At 34.0% G+C, this 23,744-nt stretch overlaps 1 protein-coding gene across 5 annotated transcripts in view; it reads left to right on the forward strand.

Annotated features, from left to right (window-relative positions):
• The window catches only part of ATRNL1 (attractin like 1), a 777,769-nt gene that overhangs the window by 224,725 nt on the left and 529,300 nt on the right, over positions 1–23,744 (forward strand). For all 5 annotated transcript variants that reach the window (XM_042908168.1, XM_042908169.1, XM_042908170.1 and 2 more), the window contains exon 20: positions 7,298–7,391. In XM_042908168.1, the coding sequence (XP_042764102.1) occupies positions 7,298–7,391 (94 nt within the window). The remainder of the gene's footprint in view (positions 1–7,297; positions 7,392–23,744) is intronic.

Consider the following 23,744-nt stretch of genomic DNA (forward strand, 5'->3'; position numbering starts at 1 on the left):
TTCAACTTTTGTCTGATAGGTGAAAATTAGTAAATGAGTGTTTTAATTTTTAGTTCTCTTATGGGTGAAGTTAAACTTCTCTTTATGTATCTAAGGACCATTTTTATATTTTATGTTAATTGTCTGTGTATTTGTTCAATTCTATTTGGGGATATTTTCATATTTTTTCCTCAATTTGACAAGAGTTCTTTACTTATTAGGAATATTATCTATCTGTTGAATAATTTTCTCTAAGTTGGTCCGTCTTTTGACCTTGCTTATGGTGATTATTATTTATTTTGCCATGCTGAAGTCTTTATATTATAATGTCATCAAAATTATCACTTATTTTATTTTAATGTTGTTTTGAATGTTTATTTTAGAGAGAGAGAGAGAGAGAACCCAAGTGGGGAAGGGGCACAGAGAGAGAGGGAGACACAGCATCTGAAGCAAGCTCCAGGCTCCAAGCTGTCAGCACAGAGCCTGACATGGGGCTCAAACCCATAAACCTTGAGATCATGACCTGAGCTGAAGTTGGATGCTCAACCGACTGAGCCACCCAGGTGCCCCAAAATTATCACTCTTAGAATTAGAGTTAGAATACTTTTTTTTTTACATCCTAGTTATCTAAGTTACCTGTATATTCTTGGCTTACTTGTATAGTTTTACTTTTTTACATTTAGGTCACTGATGCTTTTGGAGTTTAATTTTGTGTATGGTGTGAAGTATGGATCTAAGGTTACCTTTTTTTGGGGGTGCCTGGGGTGGCTCAGTCAGTTAAGCTACCGACTCTTGATTTCAGCTCAGGTCATAATCTCACGGTTTGTCCCTTGTGGCTCCATGTCGACAGCGCGGAGCCTGCTTGGGGTTTTCTCTCCCTCGGTCTCTGCCTTTCCCCTGCTTGTGCTCTCTCTCTCTCAAAATTAATAAATAAATTTTAAAAATTAAAAAATATAATGTAACCTTTTTCTATCCATTGTCCCAGTGACATTTATTTAAAAAAAATCATTTTGATCCATGATTTAATATACACACTTTTTATATACTAAAGTTTCATATGTATTTGGTTCTATTTATGGATTTTCTACTGTACTCTGCTGAGCTGTTTCTCCATTGATGTGCCATTATCTCAGTGTTTTAATTATAGAGAGCTTATAAATGTTTTAATGTCTAGTAGGCTGGTTTTTTTTTTTTTAAGCTTTTTTAGTGTTTTCCTGGCTATTCTCGCATGTTTATTTTTTATATGATGATTATTATCAATTAATTCCCATCAAAATGTGGTATTTTTATTGAGATGTAAGATTCATGAATTAATTCAAACAGAACTGACATCTTTGTGATGTTGGTTGCTTTTTTTTTTTCAAGAGCAACAATTTTTTTTTTATTTATTCACAACTACTTTTATGCCTACAATGGATTTTGCATATATTTTTTTAAAATTTATTCCCAAATATTTTGTCTTCTTCATTCCAATTATAAACTAATTTTCTATCTGTTACCTGTTTTTTATTATTAGAAGGTTATTGATTTCAGTATGTTACTTAATTATGTTACCTTACTGGATTGTTTAATGTTTTAGTTTGTGTTACTACTGCTTCTCTGGGATTGATACTGTATCATTTCCAGGTGGAGATAGTTTAACTTTTTCTTTCTAGTTCTTAAGTATCAATTAATTTTTCTTGTATAATTACACTGGCTAATATCTCTAGTACAATATTAGTAGTAAAAGAGTTACTGGGTAGTCTTGCTTTGTTCCTGTTCTTAGCAGAAAAAATGCTTCCATTGTTTCCTTATTAAGCAAGATATTCGTTATTTTTGTATATAATGTCTGTAGGTGTATATAGTTACCTAAGAAGTATCATCTCGTTCCTGTTTTCTTTAATATTCTATCAGGAATGAACATTTATTTTTGTCAGAATTTTTAGTGTCTAGAGTGACAATTTTTTTTTCTCTTTAGATTTATTAATATGTATACTAATGAATCTGCAAATGATGAGTCAACCTTGTAAAACTAATAGTTTTAGTGTGTATTTACTGCACAGGCAATTATTGATTGTGTGACGGTTGGTTTGTGTGTGTAAAATATGTGCGGTTAGTTTCAGCTTTAAACACTTTTTATTTCTATTACATTTTATTTTATTTTAAGTACAGTTATCTTACAGTATTAAATAAGTTTCAAGTGTACAATATAGTGATTTAAGCTTTTGAACTTTAAAAAGTACATTGTAAATCATATTTGAAATTAACAACATATGTGGTCAGTAGGCTACATGTTGTCTATATGTACATAAATTCATCACACACAAACATATATTTTCTGATAAGAAGTTTAAGGAATCCCAGAATATAATTCTTAACTTTGGTACTTACTGATGTATAAGCATGGCTATGTTTTTGTTTGTTTGCTTGTTTTGTTTTTTCTTTGAAGCCGTTCCTATGTCAAATGTGTATAATAACATGAATGGTGAAAGATTAAAGAGGTAATTAATATGTGTGAAAGTACCTCAGAAATATATAGTCATGTATAGATACAAAATATTGGTATTGTTATTAACCTACTTCATGTTTTATATTTATAACATAATGAATACTTAATGTTTTTTCAGATTATGTGATTCATCAATTAATAAGTATTCAAAGCATCTTTTAAAGTAACTTCATTGAAAACAATACAGATTCAAAAAGATATATTTAAAAAAATTTTTTTAATCACTTTTGAGAGAGAGACAGTGTGAATAAGAGAGGGGCAGAGAGAGGGAGAGAGGGAGAATCCCAAGTAGGCTCCACACTGTTAGTACAGAGCCTGATGCGGGGCTCAAACCCATGAAACCATGAAATCTTGACCTGAGCCGAAACCAAGAGTCAGACACTTAACTAAGCCGTGCAGGCACCCCCCAAAAGAGATATTTTTAAAAAATTCAGTCAATTGGAATTTAAGAATTTGAACTTGAGGCAAGTAGTAATTTTTGGTGGTAGGACAATGAGGGAACAAAACTGGTATTTCTTTTGATATTCATGTTTGCTTTGTGAATATGTTCTAATGTGTCATTCTTGCCTCATTTATAGCCCATTTGTTCATTTTTTAGTTGAATAAAAACTAGATTAAATAAATAAAATATAAGAAATCAATTACAAAGGGTTTAAATACTTTAAGCAGTCATTAGCAATGGTCAAGAAATATAGCCGGCTAGAGTAAGAAAATAAAGTATGACTCATTTTCTTTTATCAAAGAAAATGAAACAAGACTAAAATTACTCTTTTATAAAACTAAACACAGGGTATTGAGAATGCAATTCCAGAAGAGTTGAGTTAAAATTCATTTTGGTGAAAAATTTTAATTGTTTTAAATGGGAGAGGGTTCTCTTCTATTAGGAAAACAAAAACAAGTGGTTTTAAATGTGGTTTCGGGAAAACTGACAAATTATGTGAGTCCAGACTGTACAGATTAGGGATTGGCTTTTTTTTCTCTCTCTAAAGTGTTAAATAGTAAATTTGATTTTTTGTAGACCAGATACGGTTGCTGCTGTTGCTGCCTCCTCCTTCGCCTCCTCCTTCCCTCCTTTATCGCCACCTTCACCTTCTTCTCGTCATAATCTTTTAAAAATGTAAAACACAGTCTTAGCTTATGGCCCATACAGAATTGGAAATGGGCCTCAGGGATACAGTTAGAATAGATGTTAGCATTTCTCTTTCCATTTTTGAAAATGTTAGCTTTGGAATATAAAATAAAAATCTTACAGCCTGGCACTTTATGACTTTCCAATCTATAACTGAAATCCTTGATACAGTGCCATTTGCCTGAAGGTTCCAGTTACTTAGTTCTAGATTCTTGTTTCCCATCCAATTACAGTTCTAGAGCAATGCCTTACACCCAAGAGCATTTAGTAAATATTGGATCTAGGACTAAATAACTGAGTTTTACAACTTTTTATTTAGGCAAGTACAGATGTCAAATATCCTAACTAAACAAAGTAATTTCTCTAAGTTAGATGGTCTGTTTTTAATTATGAGATCTATCTAGGGGCACCTGCGTGGCTCAGTTGGTTAAGTGTCCAACTTCGGCTCAGGTCATGATCTCGCAGTCCATGAGTTCAAGCCCTGCGTCGGGCTCTGTGCTGACAGCTCAGAGCCTAGAGCCTGCTTCGGAATCTGTGTCTCTCTCGCTGTCTGCCCCTTCCCTGCTCATGCTCTGTCTCTCTCTCAAAAATAAATAAACATAAAAAAACTTAAAAAATGAGACCTTTCATTATTTCAGTAAAAAAAAAAAAAATCACACTGATCACACTGTCTCAACAACAGGTACATGGCAAAGTTGTAATTCTTGCATTTTTAGTGAGAAAATCAGATTGCTAAGGTATTATTGGTATCAACATTTCATGTTTATATCAAAAAGAAACCACTATATTCTGCTTTCCCTTTTCATACATAAGTTTGTTGTTGTAAATAAAAATGTAAGTTTGAAGAATAGAACTTTAGGTTAGCTATTTGAACGTTTGCCTTTGCCAGAATTCTTACTACTTTAAAATCTAATATATAGCATCTCTACTAAAAATCAAGTATAATATGCTGGAAATATACAAAGGATATTAAATGGGCATTATTTCCAAACTTCCATAAATTCTTACTATAGGTATTCCACAGATAGTAACGATATAACTATGAAAGTTACTCAGGCACATAAACTGACTTTGCAACAAGTACTTCCAATGACTACTGCTTTTCAGTTTCATGTTTCAAAGTATATTCCTCATGTACAACTTGTTGGAATAACCCATATCACACCTTTTTTTCTATTCTTCTTGTTCAGTTTTGCTTATAAGTTGATATTTCAGCTTTATACTGTAGAGGAAGAGAAATAACATGTGACCACATAATGTCCCTCTAGTGTATGTCTAGGCTATAAAATCATCATCATATAAAATTTGCCAAACAAAAGGCCACCGTATGATGGTTTCATAGGTGCTTATTCAGCATAAAAAGATAACCTCAAATGCTGACAACAGAATAATTTCAACAGTGTCATGAAGTATAAATCTTAAAAAATTGAATTTAGAATACATTTGTGCCATTTTAGCCTGAAGTACAGAACCACAAGGGAATTCTCTCAAAATGAGCTTACATTAAAAGGTACTTTAACACAATTTTTTTTTTGGTCTCAGGAATTATTAAAGCTACTATACAATGATAATTCTTTTAAGAAACTCTGCAAACATAACTCTTATCCAGTTCTGCCATAAAGGGTAAATAAAAGGTTTATCTGAGTTTTAAAATATTAATGTGTATCATTATTTTTAGTAAAGTTCTGGATATAAAACAATTTGAAACTCTGCAATTTAATACTAAGATATCATGGTACATTCATTTACTATTTCTGAAGTTAGATGTAATCAATACTTCTTAGGGACCCATTATTGCTTGTTGATAGTTTTCTTTATTCCTTGCAATACTACCCATTGTCATTCATTTTTTGTGATTCTCACATGTTGTGTTTCCATAGTTAATTCTACAAACTTAAAGGAAAATTATGCTGATTTATTTAAATATTCTTTAAGAGGAAGCAATCACCCTTTTCTGTGGAAATCTCTTCTAGCAAAAAACAAGCAACAAAACAAAAACAACCCCAAGGTCTTAAAAATCTACCTAGTACCAAAACTAGGGTAGGGTTGGGTGTATTTACTTTATATTAATCATGAAAGCAGATAATCATAAGCAATTAGAAAGGTGCATAGTGTTCTAGAATATTTTATACTTTGATCAAAACCAGTGACTCATTAACTGATTTATATATGTATATCTGAATCAGGAAAAGACTACATTGTTTCATTTTCATCAAGAGAGTGATGTAACTAGATGGAGGTGTGTAGGAACAGCGTAGTTCTCATTGAAAGTCTTTGAAAGGGCTAGTGACTTGGTTGGCCTTGTCTCTTTAGACTATATTTCAGGATTGGCAATGAGTTGTAGCCCATGTAGAAAGACCAGATATGGGATTGTATTGGTGTCAGTAAGAGAAGGTGAATGACAATAGTATACTACCAATTAGTGGCTATCATAAGGAAAAGGAGGGATCAGATACAAGAGGGACTGTGCATGCAGAAACTAGAACCTACCAATCAATTGGATGTTGGACACGATTAAATATGAAGTTGGTGTTCCAAATAATGGGAATGCTACTCTTTAATAAGGAATGCAGAGTAAGATGAAATGAGTTCACCTGAGCCAAATTGACTGTGTAACTATTACACCCTGGAATGTTTCAGTTAATATTCTGGAATACTAAAACTGAGAATGATCTGAGAAGCTTATTAAGATGGTTTGGGGGCAATAAACAGGCATGCTTTTTTGACATGGTATAGAACTATTTTTATTATATCATTGGCAGTGATAATAGCAGTAGAAGTAATAGCTGCATATATTAGGTGCTTGATTTGTGTTAGATATTTGAAAACACATGTGGATCCTGAGAAACTTAACAGAAGACCATGGGGGGAGGGGAAGGAAAAAAAAAAGTTAGAGAGGGAGGGAGCCAAACCATAAGAGACTCTTAAAAACTGAGAATAAACTGAGGGTTGATGGGGGATGGGAAGGAGGGGATGGTGGGTGATGGGTATTAAGGAGGGCACCTGTTGGGATGAGCACTGGGTGTTCTATGGAAATCAATTTGACAATAAATTTCATATTAAAAAAATAAAAATAAAAACACATGATCTCATTTAATTTTCACATCCCTACTAAGAGCTAAGTATTTTTATTTATTTATTTACTTATTGTTTCAATTTTTTATCACAAATTCTAGTTAGTTAACATATAGTATACTGTATAATATATAGTAGAATTTAGTGATCCATCACTTACATATAACATCCAATTAAGAACTAAGTATTACTGTCATTTTTTTTGCAGATGAAGCAACTGAAGCATAGAGAAGTTAAATAAATTGCCCAAGGTCACATAGCTGGTGATTATAGATGTACATTTTAATGCCAAGCTGTTTGACTCCAAATCTCTTGTACTCTTTGAAATTCATTTCATCAAATAGATGTAGCAAATCAGAAGTGGAAAGGAACCCAAAAGAAGAATACAATAATATGTGTATCCATACTAAACTTCAGGATGCCCCAAAGACTTTAAAGAGTTTCACAAAATTTTTAAATAAGTGAATTTACTTGCCTTTAGTTAAAGATAACTTATGTGGTAACCCTAGTTTTTGGGTGGCAGGGAGAAAATACACAGTATAAAAATAAGATAAAAATAATACCCGGAAATGTGATACAAGTTTTTGAGGGAGAATATTAAGTGTTATTTTTGTTTTGACTTACAGCTTGTACATGCAGTGGCCATGCCAACATTTGTCATATGCACACAGGAAAATGTTTCTGCACAACTAAAGGAATAAAAGGTGATCAGTGTCAATTGTAAGTAAAAATGAATTTTTAAAACTTTTGTGGATTGAATTTCTGCTGTAAACTAACTGTTTAGGTTTTCTTTTTTAAGTTTAGTGTTACACTAGTTAAGCAGCCAATATTATTGTAAACTAAGTTTATTTATTAATGCAACTAAGTTCAGTTGCATTTTATCAATTCTCATGAAAAATAAAGCTTTTAAATTTTTTTAATGTTTATTTTTTGAGAGACACAGAGTGTGAGCAGGGGAGGGGCAGAAAGAGAGGGAGACATGGAATCCGAAGCAGGCTCCAGGCTCTGAGCTGTCTGCACAGAGCCTGATGCGGGGCTGGAACTCACAAGCTGTGAGATCATGACCTGGGACGAAGTCAGATGCTCAACTAACTGAACCACCCAGGCACCCCCAAAATTAAGCCTTTTAAGATGGCCTTTTTTCAGAGCCTTTAAAATAGAACCCATAGAATATGTTTGCCTTTGGTATCTTTCTTTTTTTTTTTTTTTTTTTTAACATTTATTTATTTTTGAGAGACAGAGTGTGAGTGGGGGAGGGGCAGAGAGAGAGGGAGACACAGAATCTGAAGCAGGTTCCAGACTCTGAGCTGTCAGTACAGAGCCTGACGTTGGGCTCAAACTCATGGACTGTGAGATCATGACCAGAGCTGAAGTTGGACGTTTAACTGATGAGCCACCCAGCTGCCTCTGTCTTTAGTATCTTTCTAAAAAAAGAAATACTCTTAAATTTTTGGAAAACACATATATCAAATTTGAATTTTATTTTTATAATTTTCCTCCATATCTTATGAAATAAATAACTCCAATCAAATGTTTTTTGCCTTTCTTTTGAATCTGTCATTGTTAATTAAAATTGTAGTCATTTAAGACTTTCAAGTTGTTCTTATACTTTTCTTCTTTTTCCGTTTTACTAGACATGAACCCACTCTTGTTACTCTGCTTTTAGTAGTTTTATGAATGATTTTTGTCTTTTTATAATTTAGTTGTTAGTGCTCATTTCGGCAGCACATATATTATAATTTAGTTGTTCTTCTCAAGATTTATTCTCCCCTTGCCCAAAATTAACCCTAAAAAGCAGCTGTTTGATGTTATTTAAACTTTCTTTTTTTCTTATTTAAATATATCATATAATATTAAAATAATTTTTATGGTTCTGAATTGTATATACTTACTTATTATAGATATAAATGTATTTGACACAAATCATAAACTCTAATAAGTATAGAATTATGAAAAAACTAATAAAAGATTTTCTAAAACTTTTATATCCAAAGACCTGTTAACCATGGAAAATGATCATTTTGTTTGTTTTTATTTAAAGCAAATATGCTATTTGCTGTAGAATTATTTTAAACATTTCAAGGTAGATGATCATGTCTTTGACTAGGCATTTGGGTATCATAGGTTTTTAAGTTCAGAGAAGGTGAGCACAACCATATTTTATTCCTTCTCCACAGTCTCTTAAAAAGGAGGTGAAAGTATAAGATCTTAGGGAAATTCCTATTAAGGAAGGCTGTTTTGGTCTCAGTACCATTGGAAATTAAGTCAGAGTTCTGTGTTCTAATATAGCAGATACTTCTAATATTTTGCTGAATATTAGTGTTCATAAGCAGGCCACCTTCTTGGTCTGTGCATTTGCACAGGGCTTCATGCTTAGAAGGGCATCATGCTTGGGTTGCCTTAGAAGGGCATCATGCATTGCTTTCACCATCTTGAAATTCTTAATAAAATTTTAACAAGAGCCTTATATTTTTATTTTGCATTGCTTCTTGTTTCACTCTCCCCCTCCATGAAATATATATCAGGTTCTGGTCATAAACAATAAACATTTTATTTTTGTTCTGAGATTCCAGTATTCCATCAATTAAAACTGACAATTTAAATTTGTACTGTAGTTTTGTATAAATGGTACAATCATTTATAATAATTATCTCTTATGTGATGTGGTACTGTAGTAAGATACTTTTGTTTCCAGATTAGAGAGAGCAGTGTTTTAATTCATGGAACTCATGGGATTATAAGCTTAGAAATACAGAGTTACAGGGTTTGGCATATGTATGAAATAGTAAAAAAATAAATTATATAGTTCTGAATGATGAAAGTACATTTTGCCCTAGTTATTATTTATGATTTTTATAAGCAGGGAAAAATTGGAATGTTAATTAGTATAGTATTTTTTAGATGGTCTTTGTAGATAGAATTATGTTCATTATTTTTTCTTCATTTTATTTATTTGGCTTTGGAGTGTGGGGCAATGAAAATAGGATCATCATTCTTAAAGCAATTATTTTCTACAGTGTGCATATATTGAAAATGAGACTCTTGTTAGGAAGCAAAGCTAGCCATTCAAATCACTAAATAATTATTAAATGAGTGCTTGTACTATTAATGAAGATGAATAACACAGTTTTTGCTTAAAGTATGTTTTGGGCTAACAATGGAGACACTAGCCAAAATATAATGTACTAATTTATTGTATTAGTGATTGGAAGTGCTTGTGAACCTCTCCCTCTTCACAGGATAATTTCTTTTTGGCTCTAAGTATGTAGTTGGACATCACATCTTCTTGTGTATTTTTCATAACCTCCTCAAACTGAAATTGGTTCTTTTGCTATGTGCTAATTTGTTCCTTGCATTATCTGTGTACTTGCCTGTATCCTTTGCTAGAATGACATTCTTTGGGGACCGTATCATCAGTACCACAATGTAAGGGTTCAGTAAGCTTATTTAATGGAATGGAATGAAGAAAGTGTTGAAGGAGTACTGAAAAGGGAGGGATTAATTTACCCTGGAGGTATTAGGTAAGTTTGAGAAGAGGATACTTGAGCTGAAACTTGAAGGAGGAGGTAGAATGTTCTGGGTATAGAATACAGTGAACAGAAGGGGAAACTACATCAGTAAAGCAAAGAAAGAAGTGAAAATGGAAGTGATTATAGCACTTCCGATTTTTGCTTAAGGACATAGAGAGCTGGAAATAGTACCCATCAGTCCCACCTTTACAGTGAAAGAAAAAAGAGCTAGGCAAACTGAAAATCCATGAGCTTGCTGGAAATCATTGGAGAACTGAGATCACAGGGTAACCAAATGGCCAAAAAAGTAGAGAGAAACAGGAGCTTTCAGGGAGAGAGGGGACTGGAACACTGGGTTACCTGGAGTGAAACCAACTGGAAACTTAGGAGGGCTGAGCTGAGCTGAGCTGAGGTAGTTGATAAATGGCTGCTCAGGTTTGCACTGTTGGAGAGCAGAGCTCCTGTGGGCCACAGGAATTGATAGGGGTCCAGACCCTTTTTAGAGTATCCTCTCTCCCCCAGTGAAGCCCACCAGTTGCTAAAGGAACAAAATGGAGAAAATTTTAAGAATGCATTTCCTGTGGTGTAAGCTGGGGGAAAGGGAGTGGCAGACACAGTTGCCAGGGCTACAGTAATAAGGTCAAAACACTCATTTAAAGGGGCACGACATTATTTATCTTGACAGGGTATTGTAAGTTCTTATTCTGGCTCTGACCTAAAAAACAGTTTGGAACTGAGAAATGGTAACTTATAACATGAGTATAATGGAGATATGAACTATAAGATAAATATGTAATGAGTGAGGTGGTATTCTCTATGAAAATTGTGTACTTTTGAGGAGCAACATGCAGACTTCAAAGAAAACACAACATATTATTTTTGAAAAATTTCTCAGTTTTACATGTGAAGGTAACACGTATTTGATTCTGTGAAATACAACTTGATACTGTGAAATTCTCACTTTTCAATGTAATAGTGTAAAGAAGTCAGTAGTAAACTTGTTTTATTTCTTCAGCCTTCTAAAAATCCCGTGTGAAAGAAATTGGTGTTCTTCAGTGGGAAATAATATTCTTTAATAAAATAAAAATAAGTGAAAGAAGTTTTGATAAAATGTTGTGGCAGATACTTATGATGTATCTTGCCACCTCCCTTGGCTGTCATGGTTTCATCAAAGCTATAGTGGACAGTTTCCTGTACTTCTCTGGTATTCCACTAAAGTATGAGAGTCTTTGTTCCTCTTTTAGTTCCAAAGCTACTCATTTCTGCCCAGTGCAACCAGGAAGGGTAAGGCAGTTTATGCCAATACGTGTCATCCTCAACCAGTGAGGGGAGAGAGTTTGTTCTACATTTCCCACTATGTCACCAATGCTTCCTCAGATAACTGGCCAACACCCATATCCAAGCTCTTATCTTCAACATCTGCTACTGAGGTAATTCCAACTAAGGCAGTTGCTCTGGAAGTGGCTCCTGGCAACAGACCTTCAGCATGGGATGTTGTAGTTGGGTGACTTACCAGATGGCAATAAGCACTGTAATGCTAATAATGGTAAGTGGGATAGTGGTTATCCTATTGTGCTATAATATAATTATTGAGAATATTAACTGTGTTTGATAGGATAAGGTATAGGTTGAAGAAGTGTGAGTTTGTGCAGAAACTTTAACACCAGGAAGTTATGGGGGGATAGCTAACTATGATTGTGGACTTGGCTGGCTCTTGTCAACTGCCATAAAGCCTTAAAGAAGAAGCCTTCCATCAACTCAGGGCATACTGCGAACATCAGAAGGCCTTCATGACAACATTTAAAGACCCTTACCTTCTACAGCTAGAGAACAGAGTATGTTGAAACTTATGCCCAGGATTTAATTATAAGGTTGGCTGGCTCTAAATGAAACTGAAAGGTCAACTGTGACACTTCATCCATGCCAGTCACTGCCTGATGACAAGGAGTGGGAGTTTCAGGTGTACATCAGGGACACTTATAAGTATGACCTCAGAACCCTGAATCCTAGATTCATTCCCTTGAAGACTCCTGGCTAGAAGTCATCCCCTGTCATTTTTTAGAGTAGGGTAGCTTCCCTCTCCCTGGCAACAATGCAAAGATTTCACCTGACCTGATATTTATGCTTTATAAAAAGTTGTTTGACCTCCTCCAGAGTGCACCCTGCCTCCACTTATTGTCTCCAAATCAGTAAGAAGTGTCAAGTCTCAAAGTAGCATGACTGGGAAGACACATTCTCTGCTGTAGATAGGTAAGAGATATTCACTGAAAAAGTTGCAGAGCCTGAGAAATATGCAGAGGCAGGAATCAGCAGTGCATATATGAATGAGAGTGGACCTGGAGGGTATTGGGCCAAGGGGCATGAAATATAAGACGGGAGAAGGGAGAATTTACTGATGTGCTCCTATGATTCAGGATTTCATGTCTTCTTGATATACCAGTAGTTGCTGATGGCTCTTTAAAATGTGGGCATGCTGATTGCCTCTAGACCATAGGTTGGGGGATGCTAGAACTATCTTGAAGAAATTTTGAGTATTGGAGTCAGAAAACTCAGTAAGTTGGATGCATTGGAATACATAAATTACATATATCAGATAGCCCATTAATGGATTTTATTTTCTTGGAGGTCGTCCAGAACACTTCCTTCATGAAGACAATAAAGAGTAAGGGAAGCTCTGGAGTCTGTGAAACTCAGTGGTAGCTGTTCTCTGTAGGCCATAGTAGAAAATAGAAAATGTTTCCATTCAGCTGGGCTCCCTAGTGTCAGTGGGTATGTCAGGAATCCAGAATAGTAAAGGCCAGGTGGTTGCACCTTTCCTTAAATGTAGATATAATTACCTTAACAGTTAACAAGACCAAGAGGCCAACAGGGCATGTTGGTTGGCAGGAATTTGTGGTATTGCCCAAGTGAGTTCTGACGGATGAGCTAAATTGACAGCCAACTAGATTATTGTTTGACTTACATTAACAGAAGGAAAACAAACAAACCGTGAACCAATAAGCAGAAAGTTGATGTCAGCTGTTCAATGGAAAATTGTGATTCTTCACCCTCTTTTTATGATTCAGATCTGAATCTCTGGTTCCCAGCACCCATCAAATAAAGTTGAGAAAGCACCCATACTATCTCATCAATATACACAATAAATATTCCTCCAGTTTCTCCAATGGGACCTCAAGCCATTTAGTAGATTATTGGTCACTGGAAAAGGGAATACAGATACTTCTGAAGGGCTTTTGAATAAGGTATTTGAACTCATAGTGATTGCCAACATATCATTAATTTATTCACTTAAAAATCTTTTCAGTATTGTTACTACGTATCTTACGAAGTCATGTTAATATATCCGAAGACACTATTGACAAATTTCATCTTAACTACATGCGAAGAAAAAAAACAAACAAAAAACACATTTCTGGACTGACCCTAAATTAGACTTCTAATCTACTTCCAATTACCAGGAAATATCTAAATTCTAACAAGTCAATAAAGTGTTCTTAAGTCTTGTACACAGTAAATGTGAAGCTCAGTATTTTGGCTGGGCAAAGGAAAACATTAATTTATTAGGTCAATGATTCTCAATGGTAATGAAATAATATTCTTCAGAAGGTTATGGATTTTCATAATTAATTATCTTGAAAATTAGGGAGTGCTCCTGGCATTTAGAGATGAAGAGTCACAGGTCCTTTGTTAAAGTGGAAACTTATGGAGACTAGGTTAAAAATGGAATTTTGGTATAAATCTGTTTAATTGATTATATTAGGTCTGCAGACTCTGATCATTTTCCCTGTCCCTAGTGCATAATTGGATGGATATATGTAGCCTCTTGTGGACCCCTCATATTAGCTTTCTGACCTGTGGAAAAAGAGCCATTAAATTAGACACGGCCATGTGGAGGAAGTCCCTGAAACTCCTTTCATCCACTCTGGTCCCAATGAAGATGCTAAATCAGAAATTAGAGATCTCATGCTAAAACATGAAATGGAAATAATGAGGAAGTATTATATTTCAAATAGGAGCTGGATCTTTGAGTGGTTAAAATATCGACAAAATTATGATGAAATGTCATAGGAAATGTATTTTCTGTAACACCACCACATGTTAAGGCATACATTCAGTTTTTGATATTTTAAGAGTTTGGAAACCAGATCATTTCATAGATAATAGGAAATACATGATAGGATGGAAATAGATACAGTAATATAAGAGCCAGAAGAATTGGATTGTAGGCATCTGGGAACATTTTAAGCGCTGAAAAATAATTGACAACTCATGGGTAAATAATTTTAATATGTAATTTCTACCGCAAAGATTTTGTATTGTAGTTCTACAGATTTTTAAGAATATATATATGATATAAATAATATAATTTTAATAACTTTGTTAATGAATTACAGGGCTGTTAATAAGTTGATACTAGTAATATGTAGTTGTTAGTCTATTAAAAGGAGTCTCAGATACTCTGTAGACACACGGTGTGCTCAGAGATGTGTGTTGTGGTTGCCATATACAGCATAGCTATTGGTGATGAAGTTTTCTGAATTCATGAACACATTTTTGTTAAATTCTGATCAGAATTGTAGAGCATGTGTTTTCAACTTATGCGGTAGTTGCATTTCTAGAAGATTCAGTGTATGTTGTAAACATGCAAAAGCTACTCTGAGTTTATATGTAAAATGGACTTAAGTTCTAGGCTCAGATAATTATGAACAAAAACTTGTTCATTTGCCATGTTGTTCAAAAGGTATGTGGGATTTGGGTCAATGGAGTTGCCTTGTACATTCAGTATGTCTGCTATCCTTGGCATCCCTTTTGGCCCTTTTAGTAAGTTCCATTAGAATCCATAATTATGGAGATAAGTAATTGCTACCCTTACATTTACCTCCATTGAGAACCACTTACCTAATCAATTTGTATTTTTCTTTAGCCGAAGAACTTTTGTTGTTTCATTTATTGCACATAAGATCTTAGAGCAATTTGCTGACTTCTGGAGAAAATTATATATATTAGTACTGTTATTATATAATTATACATATGATAGTGCTGTTAAATGTTGTGTTGTTAGAGTAATCAAAATTGATGCGTTGATCCAGAATCATATTTTACTTTTTATCCACAATAAACTGAAGATTAAATTTCTCAAAGACATTTGGAATTATAATTATCTGAGATAATGACACTATTACTAAACAAAATCTTTTAATTTAGTAAATTAATTAATAAATGAATATCTTTTTTCCTTATAGTCTTTTCTCTTTGCTGATTATAGCTTTTTCATAGCAACTTATGTTAGGCTGATGACACTGGTTCTCAAAATTAGTGTGAAAAAGAAATCTTCAGGAATATGGTGATTTAAATTCTAGGCTGAGGACCAAAAATTTGCTTTATTGCAAGTATTATAGGTGACTGTGAAATAATAGTCCTTGATGCACTTTGACATATATGGCGTTAGGAGGATAGTCTTCCTGAGTACTTTTTTCCTCCCTAGTTTACCTTTAGGCCAGGAATATCTAAGATTATTAACCATTTTTCCATTTTGTTTCTGTTTCATTATATCTGGTCTTTTCTTTTCTTTTCTTTTCTTTTCTTTTCTTTTCTTTCCTTTTCTTTCTTTTTTTTTAATGGGAGGGAGGCAGAGGATAATGCCAATGCCTTTTCCATTTTAGGAAGATCACAAACTTGTGCCTTCTATTCTAAACTAATTTCTAGCACAAAGCAGGGGCTTTAAAAACAAATATAAATGAATATAACTTGGGACTTTTGTTTTCTCCAATTTCTCTTGTCATTTTTAAAAGTCTTCTATATTGGGAATGGGGAAATATAATACCTGTTTCATCACTGTGCCCTAATATAAATGAAGGAATCATATGCTGTACAACCTACCTTTTTGTACTGTGTTGCACTGTATCTAATTTGCATATGGTTACCAGCTTCAAAAACACAAGTGGATAAACATCTGATGAATATAATCTTCAAATACTAACACTAAATATCATTAAATTTTTCTCGCTCATTTTTGCCCACTGTAGTCACAACTACAGATAGGGCTAATGGTTTATTTGTGCTGATGAACCAAGCAGCCTTGATAGCTAAGATGTAAGATATTTGAGGAACACCTATGCTTGCTTTATTTCAAAAACATCTATTCGAGTGAGAGACCGTAAGGGCATAAATCTCAGAATATCAGTTGAGAAAGCAGGTTACCAATTCAGTTTAAGCTTGCCCAATGTGAAGACAGATTTGGTATTATTCACCTCCCAGCTCCCCAGGAAGGTGCTCTCCTGGTAAAAAGTCCACCTTGAGTAAAAACAACTCTATGTCATGAAAATGTTTGAGTTCTTCTGGAGTATGTCTTCCTGAATTTAAAACTTCTGATGTTTAGGGACATACTTCCAAATCTATTATCTTTGCCATTAAGTCCTTTCTAAGCCCCCAGAACTGTACTAGATAGAATTTCATTTAGTTGTCAATCTAAACACAACTAGGTTCTGTTTCCTAGTTACTATTGGTTAGGCTGGAGGTCATGTAATTGGGTTCTGACCAATAAACATTTGACCAGTGTCCATTACTCCAGGCCTCTCCCCTAAGAAGCTCTTGTGTCATGCATCCTCTTTTCCCCGTCCAGTAGTTCAGTGGACGGAGGAAGATGAGGACCCGAATGATGGCCGAGTGCAGGAATAGTGCTGGTCCTGGAAGACTCCCTGCAGCCAGACATCTTCCCCAACTGCACCCCTTCTACACTGGATTGTGCCTTAAGCTACAATCAAAGTTTTATTGTGTAAAATTACTGAGATTTTAAGGTAGTTTTTTACAGGAGTAAGCCTACCCTTCCGTGAGTAATTACTATTCCCTTGGCATCTTGCTTGGCATCCTTAATTACAGCACTTTCAATTGAATTACCTTAAATGACCTATTCATTAAATGTGACTTGTGGTATTAGTTTAGTGAATTGTCTGTGAGGTGTTTGGGTTCATTTGCTTATCCCTGTTCATCTCTTAAAGCTTTTGTACACTCTTCTATCCCTTTTATAGGAGTTATTCTCATTGAAGGCTGTCTCTTAGAAGACTTCAGCATAGTCCTTGATCTCGAGTTTGATTGTTGCATTGACATAAGGCATAAAAAAATTAAGTGGTTTTAATTCCAGATGGTCAGAATAGGGCTCAATACGTACAGTATTGTTGGGGTGTTGGTATAAAAGAAGTATGCAGTAGGAGCAGAGCATCAAATTAAGGTGTAGGATATACTAACTATAAATCGAAAACAATTACAAAAAGAAACAAATACCAAAGAAAGAAAATATACTAAAAGCTTTCGATTTATTTTGGTCAGTCTTCTATATTTATTATTAAAAATTATCTCAAAATATCAGAGAATGAAATGAATACCTTCTAGTATGTTTCAACTTAACCTTCTCTGAAGAAATTAATTACAGTAAATTTCCACATTTTAATGTGGAGAATATATCTGGTGTACATGTAGATGTTTTATCAAAATATGGATGCATTTCAAATGCATGTATGCTTTAAGATGAAGAATTACTGCTAGGAATGCGTTGGTGGCTCAGTTGGTTAAGCATCCAACCCTTGATTTCGGCTCAGGTCATGATTTCTCACGGTTCTTGAGATTGAGCCCTGTGTAGGGCTTTGCGCTGACAGTGTGGAGCCTGCTTGAGATTCTCTCTCCCTCTCTCTCTCTTTCTCTGCCCCTCCCCTGCTCTCTCTCTTTCTCTCTCGCTCTCAAAATAAATAAATACATATTTTTAAAAAATGATGAATTACTGCTCTGCACTGCTATGTATGTTCGATTCATTTCTGGTGGCCCCAGTCTAGCATTCTTACTTCTAGGAAAAAAGATAGATGATTGAAAATATTTCAGTGTAATCTCTATCTCAGATAATTATCTTTCTGTCTTCCTTTGACGTTTGTAGGTCAAATATTTGCAAATATATATTTGCAAATATATATTTGCAAATATTATATTTGCAAATATAATATCTGTTAATTTTTTTAAATGTTTTTACTCTTCATTGCTGTCATTGCTGTCATCGTCATTGCAGCTAACATATATTGAACTGTCTCTGGGCTAGGTACTTGTATTTAATTCTTCCAATAATTCTGTAAAGTAGATAGTATTATTATCCCAATTGTACTATTAAGAACACAGAAACTCACAAAAGTTAGTTTGTCCAAAGTCACAATTTAATCCATGTTAGAATAGAATTTCCATCTAGGTTTTTATAACTAAAAAGCCAGTGCTTTTTACCTATTTTATACACATCTTTTTTTTTTATTAAGGATAATTGGCAAATGAGATTTGAGACACTATTTCTGGATTGAAAAAAAATTATTTCCTCTATTGAGAATTTGTTGGAAAATGTATAAATAGTATTTGTGAGCTATACGTTATTCTACTTTTTAAATTCCAATTTTAATGTAAAGTATGTAGTAGTTAATTAAACTTGTTCTTCAGATAACAAAAATTATTAATACTGTTTTTCTTTTAGGAAAAGAATTACATAATGTAGAGGTTGATTTTATTCTGAAGAAACTTGTGCTCTGACTGTACTAAGTTTCAGATTAATCACTCTTCAGTTTATATATTTTTAATGTGAAATAGTTTCTTTAAAAAAATTTTTTTTAAATGTGTATGTATTTTTGAGGGAGCGAGGACGAGAGAGAAAGCATGAGTGGGGTAGGGATAGAGAGAGGGGGAGACAAAGAATCCAAAGCAGGGATATGGGGCTCAAACTCACAGATTGTGAGATCATGACCTGAGCTGAAGTGGGACACTTAACCCACTGAGCCACCCAGATGCCCCGATGTGAAATGCTTTCTAATTTATCAGTAATTTTTATTTTATTTTGATCCAGTAATTATTTTTAGTTTTTTTCTTAATTTTAAAGACATTGAATTTGTATTTTTTAAAAAATCTTTTCATTGACTTGTAAATCTGGATTTTTTTAATGGACTTTAGTTTTTAGAGCAGTTTTGGTTCCCAAAATATTGAACAGAAAGTGTAAACATTTCCTATATACTCATTACCTCATACATGCATAGCTTTCTCCATTATCAATACTTTTCACCAGAGTGGTACATTTGATATAATTTATGAACCTACATTAACACATTAAAACCCAAAGTCCAGAGTTTACATACATTAGGGTTCACTCTTGGTCTTGCACATTCTGTGGACTTTGGCAAATGTATAAATGACTTGCATCCACTACTATAGTATCAGAGTAGTTTCACTGCCCTAAAAATTCCCTGTGCCTCTCTCTCTTACTCATCTCTTTCCCCTAACTCCTGGCATACACTGATCTTTTTACCGTCTCCATAGTTTTGTCTTTTACAGAATGTTATGCAGATGGAATCATACAGTGTGTAACCTTTCAGATTGGCTTCTTTCACTTGGTGTGATATGCATTTAAGTTTCTTCCATGTCTTTTGATGGCATGGTAACTCTTGTCTTTTCAGCACTGAATAATATTTCTTTAAATGTACCACACTATTTGTCCACTCAATCTACTGAAGGATACCTTGATTGCCTCCAAATTTTGGAAATTATGAGTAAAGTCTCTGTAAACATTCATGTGCACTTTTGTCTGGACATAAGTTCTCAGCTTCTTTGGGTCACTACCAAGGAGAACCATGGCTGGATTCTATGTTGTCAGTATGTTAAGTTTGTAAGAAGCTGCCAAAACATCTCTGAAAGTGGCAGTGCCATTTTACATTTCCATCAGCATTGACTGAGGGTTCCTGTTGCTCCACATCATCATACCTGTGAGCATCTGTTACTGTCAGTGTTCTGGATTTTGCCCATTCTAACTGGCGTGTAGTGGTATCTCGTGTTAGTTTGCATTTCCCTGATTACATATGATGTGCAGAATGTTTTTGTATGCTTATTTACTATATCTTATTTGGATATCATTTTTTGGTGAGGTATATTTGGCCCGTTTTTTAATTAGGTTGTTTTCTTATTGTTGAGTTTTAACAGTTCTTCATATATTTTGGATAACAATACTTTATCAGATATATCTTTTGCAAATATTTTCTTCAATGTCTGCATCCATGTCTTGTTTTGTGTCATGTCTTTCACTCAACACGTTTTGATAGTCATCCAAGTTGTTGCATCCATGTAGCGGTAATTTGATCCATTTCAATGTGGTAGAGTATTTTGTTGCATTATTATACCACACTTTATTAACTCATTCTCTTATCTCTTCTTTGATAATATGGTTTTTGTTTTGTTTTGTTTTGTTTTTAGCCATTAAAACTAATACACTTAGGGGGCACCTGGGTGGCTCAGTCGGTTAAGCAATCAACTCTTGATTTCAGCTCAGGATATGATCTCACCTTTCGTGAATTTGAGCCCCACATCGAAGCCTCTGTCTGTCTGTCTGTCTTTCTTTGTCTGCCCCTCCCTTGTTCTCTCTCTCTCTCAAAAAATAAATAAACCTTAAAAAAAAAACCCAAACCTCTAATGCACTTAGTATTCTCATATATATCTCCTGGTTCACAACTGCATACAATTTTGTTGTGTGCAAATTTAGAGGATTTTAGAGGATTTTTCAATTTTAGAGAATTAACTCTTTTGTAAAATTGTTTCATCAAATTATACTCCTTCTAGGGCTGTATAAGTTTTCTTAATGTCTACACTTTTGACAGTACTTGATATTATAAGACATTTTAGTTTTAAGGATTCTGTTGTGGCAGTCTGAATTTGGATTTTCGTAAGAACTAAAAAAGTTCTTTAGTTCTCAAAGATTTATGTGTTTAATCTTTAAAATATTTTATGTATAATCACCAATTGAATTTTCTCTTTTATGAAATTGTGGTCTTTCAAATTTCTTGTGATTTTTGTTTTTCTACTGGATTCTTTTTCTTAATAATTTGTAATAATATTGTATACATTCTTGATGCATGTCTTTTGTTGGCGATATGTGTGGCAAATACCACTTTATGGTTTGGATTTTCACACTGTTTTTTTATGTCTTTTATGAAGAGAAGTTCTTAATTTTAATATAATCTGAAACATCAATCTTCTCCATTTTGTCAGTGATTTGGGGGAGTACTATTTAAAACTTCCTTGTCTTCTCCATTGTTAGGTAATATCCCTGAGGTGGTCAGTTGGCTCTAGATTTTTCTATGTGGAAAGGTTTTAATTATTTCTTTAAAATATGATATAATCTATTCATTTTTAAAAGAATGTAACCTATTCAGATTTCTGAATTCTTCTTATGTCTAATTTATTCTTTGGTTTCTAAAAAAATTCCCTTTTTATCCGTCTCACTATGATATAATTAATTTTTCATATCTATATATATATTTTTTTCATTTATCATTTCAGTAGTTTTAGAAAGTTCAACCAGAACTCTTCAAATCTTGCTTCTTCTCTCTTTTCTACCTTCTGTTTTTGGAGTCTAGTAACACCATATCTTTTATGTCTCTTTCATGTTTTTCCTCTGTCTCCTGACCAGTTTTTCAGTTCACTTTTCTCTTTTCTACTGTGTCTAATTTGCTGTTAATCTTATCCATTCAGCTCTTAATTTTGGTTATTGCATTTTCATTTTATAGTTCCCACTTTTTCAGACTAAATTCTTAAAACTATCTATTATAGTTTCTAATTGTCTTTTATAGTTTCCATTTTTTTCTGCAAATTTCTAATCTTTTCTGTTATCTCTTCCATTATAATAAAGATAATTATTTTAAGGCCTGTGTCTTTTCCCTGATAACATCTCAATTTCCATATCTCTGTGTCATCATCATTTGTTTTTGGTAGCTCTTCTTCTTATTTTCTTAGCTGTTTCAGTGCCTGGTTATTTTAAATTTTGTCCTTGATGCCATATTTGCAGAATCTAATCATAGATTGAGAACTTGGATGAAATCTTTTCCCATGAGAATTTAATTCTGCTATGTGCATGAGGGCAGTAGAACCTTAATTATTTTCAGAGATAAGGTTGATTCAAGGTAGATCTGCAGTCTCTGGAAGGCCTTACATTGCTCAAATTCCTAAGGTTACTCTTTGGGATTAGCTCAGCAGCCTTTGGTGGGCCTAGACTCTGACCCCTTTTCCTATGAAATACTGTCCCCATCCATAATCAGGGACAAAATACTGTCACCAAATGATCCTGGGATTCTATTCTTGTCTGTATCCAGGCCTGGCAAGTTTTCACTCTTTTGCTCTCCAATGTTTTAGACATTAAGAAGTAAAATCTACCTTTTGTAGTTATCTTCAACTTACCTGATTCTGTTTATCATTATTGGCCTCTGAAATACATAAACAGCCTTATAACTTTAGAACCTATAACTTTAGAACCTGTACTATTTAAGGATTTACCCTAACTCTATTTCTGATTTTTTTAAAGATAAATTGTCTTAGAAATATGTTATTAATGTTGATACTATGATACTCCCTTATATCATATTTTTGTTCATATTTATGTGATTTTATCGATTTTTTAGAGGAAAAACAAAACAAAAGCAAGTGTGTTTTATCTTATGTGTACTTTTTATAATTTCTCATGAAAATGCAAATTTATTATCAGATCCCCAGCTGTTTTAAATCATCTGTTGTGATATTTCAGAATTGTGGCAATTAGATGTTCCCCTTCTGTGTTTTTAGTTCCTGAGTAGAAAGAGTATATCTCTTTGGTAAGATGTATATGTATGTGTATTTAAGTATTTAAATCAATAGGGACAAAATGAAATGCTATATTTTAACACTTAGAAATGTGGAATTATTTTATATTTTGTTTTTTAAAAAGGCTATATTTATAATATTGTGTGATAATTCACGAAATGATAGCCAATATTTAGGTGACATGTAGTGACAATATTTGCCCTTTCAAAGTCCTAATAAAGATTTCAGCCTGAAACTGTTTTCTTTTTTTTTTTTTTTTTTTTATTTTTATTTTTTAATATATGAAATTTACTGTCAAATTGGTTTCCATACAACACCCAGTGCTCATCCCAAAAGGTGCCCTCCTCAATACCCATCACCCACCCTCCCCTCCCTCCCACCCTGCCCTCCCTCCCACCCCCCATCAACCCTCAGTTTGTTCTCAGTTTTTAACAGTCTCTTATGCTTTGGCTCTCTCCCACTCTAACCTCTTTTTTTTTTTTTTTCCTTCCCCTCCCCCATGGGTTTCTGTTATGTTTCTCAGGATCCACCTAAGAGTGGAACCATATGGTATCTGTCTTTCTCTGTATGGCTTATTTCACTTAGCATCACACTCTCCAGTTCCATCCATGTTGCTACAAAAGGCCATATTTCATTTTTTCTCATTGCCACGTAGTATTCCATTGTGTATATAAACCACAATTTCTTTATCCATTCATCAGTTGATGGACATTTAGGCTCTTTCCATAATTTGGCTATTGTTGAGAGTGCCGCTATAAACATTGGGGTACAGGTGCCCCTATGCATCAGTACTCCTGTATCCCTTGGATAAATTCCTAGCAGTGCTATTGCTGGGTCATAGGGTAGGTCTATTTTTAATTTTCTGAGGAACCTCCACACTGCTTTCCAGAGCGGCTGCACCAATTTGCATTCCCACCAACAGTGCAAG

Source organism: Panthera leo, chromosome D2 (genome assembly GCF_018350215.1).
Source record: "Panthera leo isolate Ple1 chromosome D2, P.leo_Ple1_pat1.1, whole genome shotgun sequence".
Taxonomy (NCBI): domain Eukaryota; kingdom Metazoa; phylum Chordata; class Mammalia; order Carnivora; family Felidae; genus Panthera; species Panthera leo.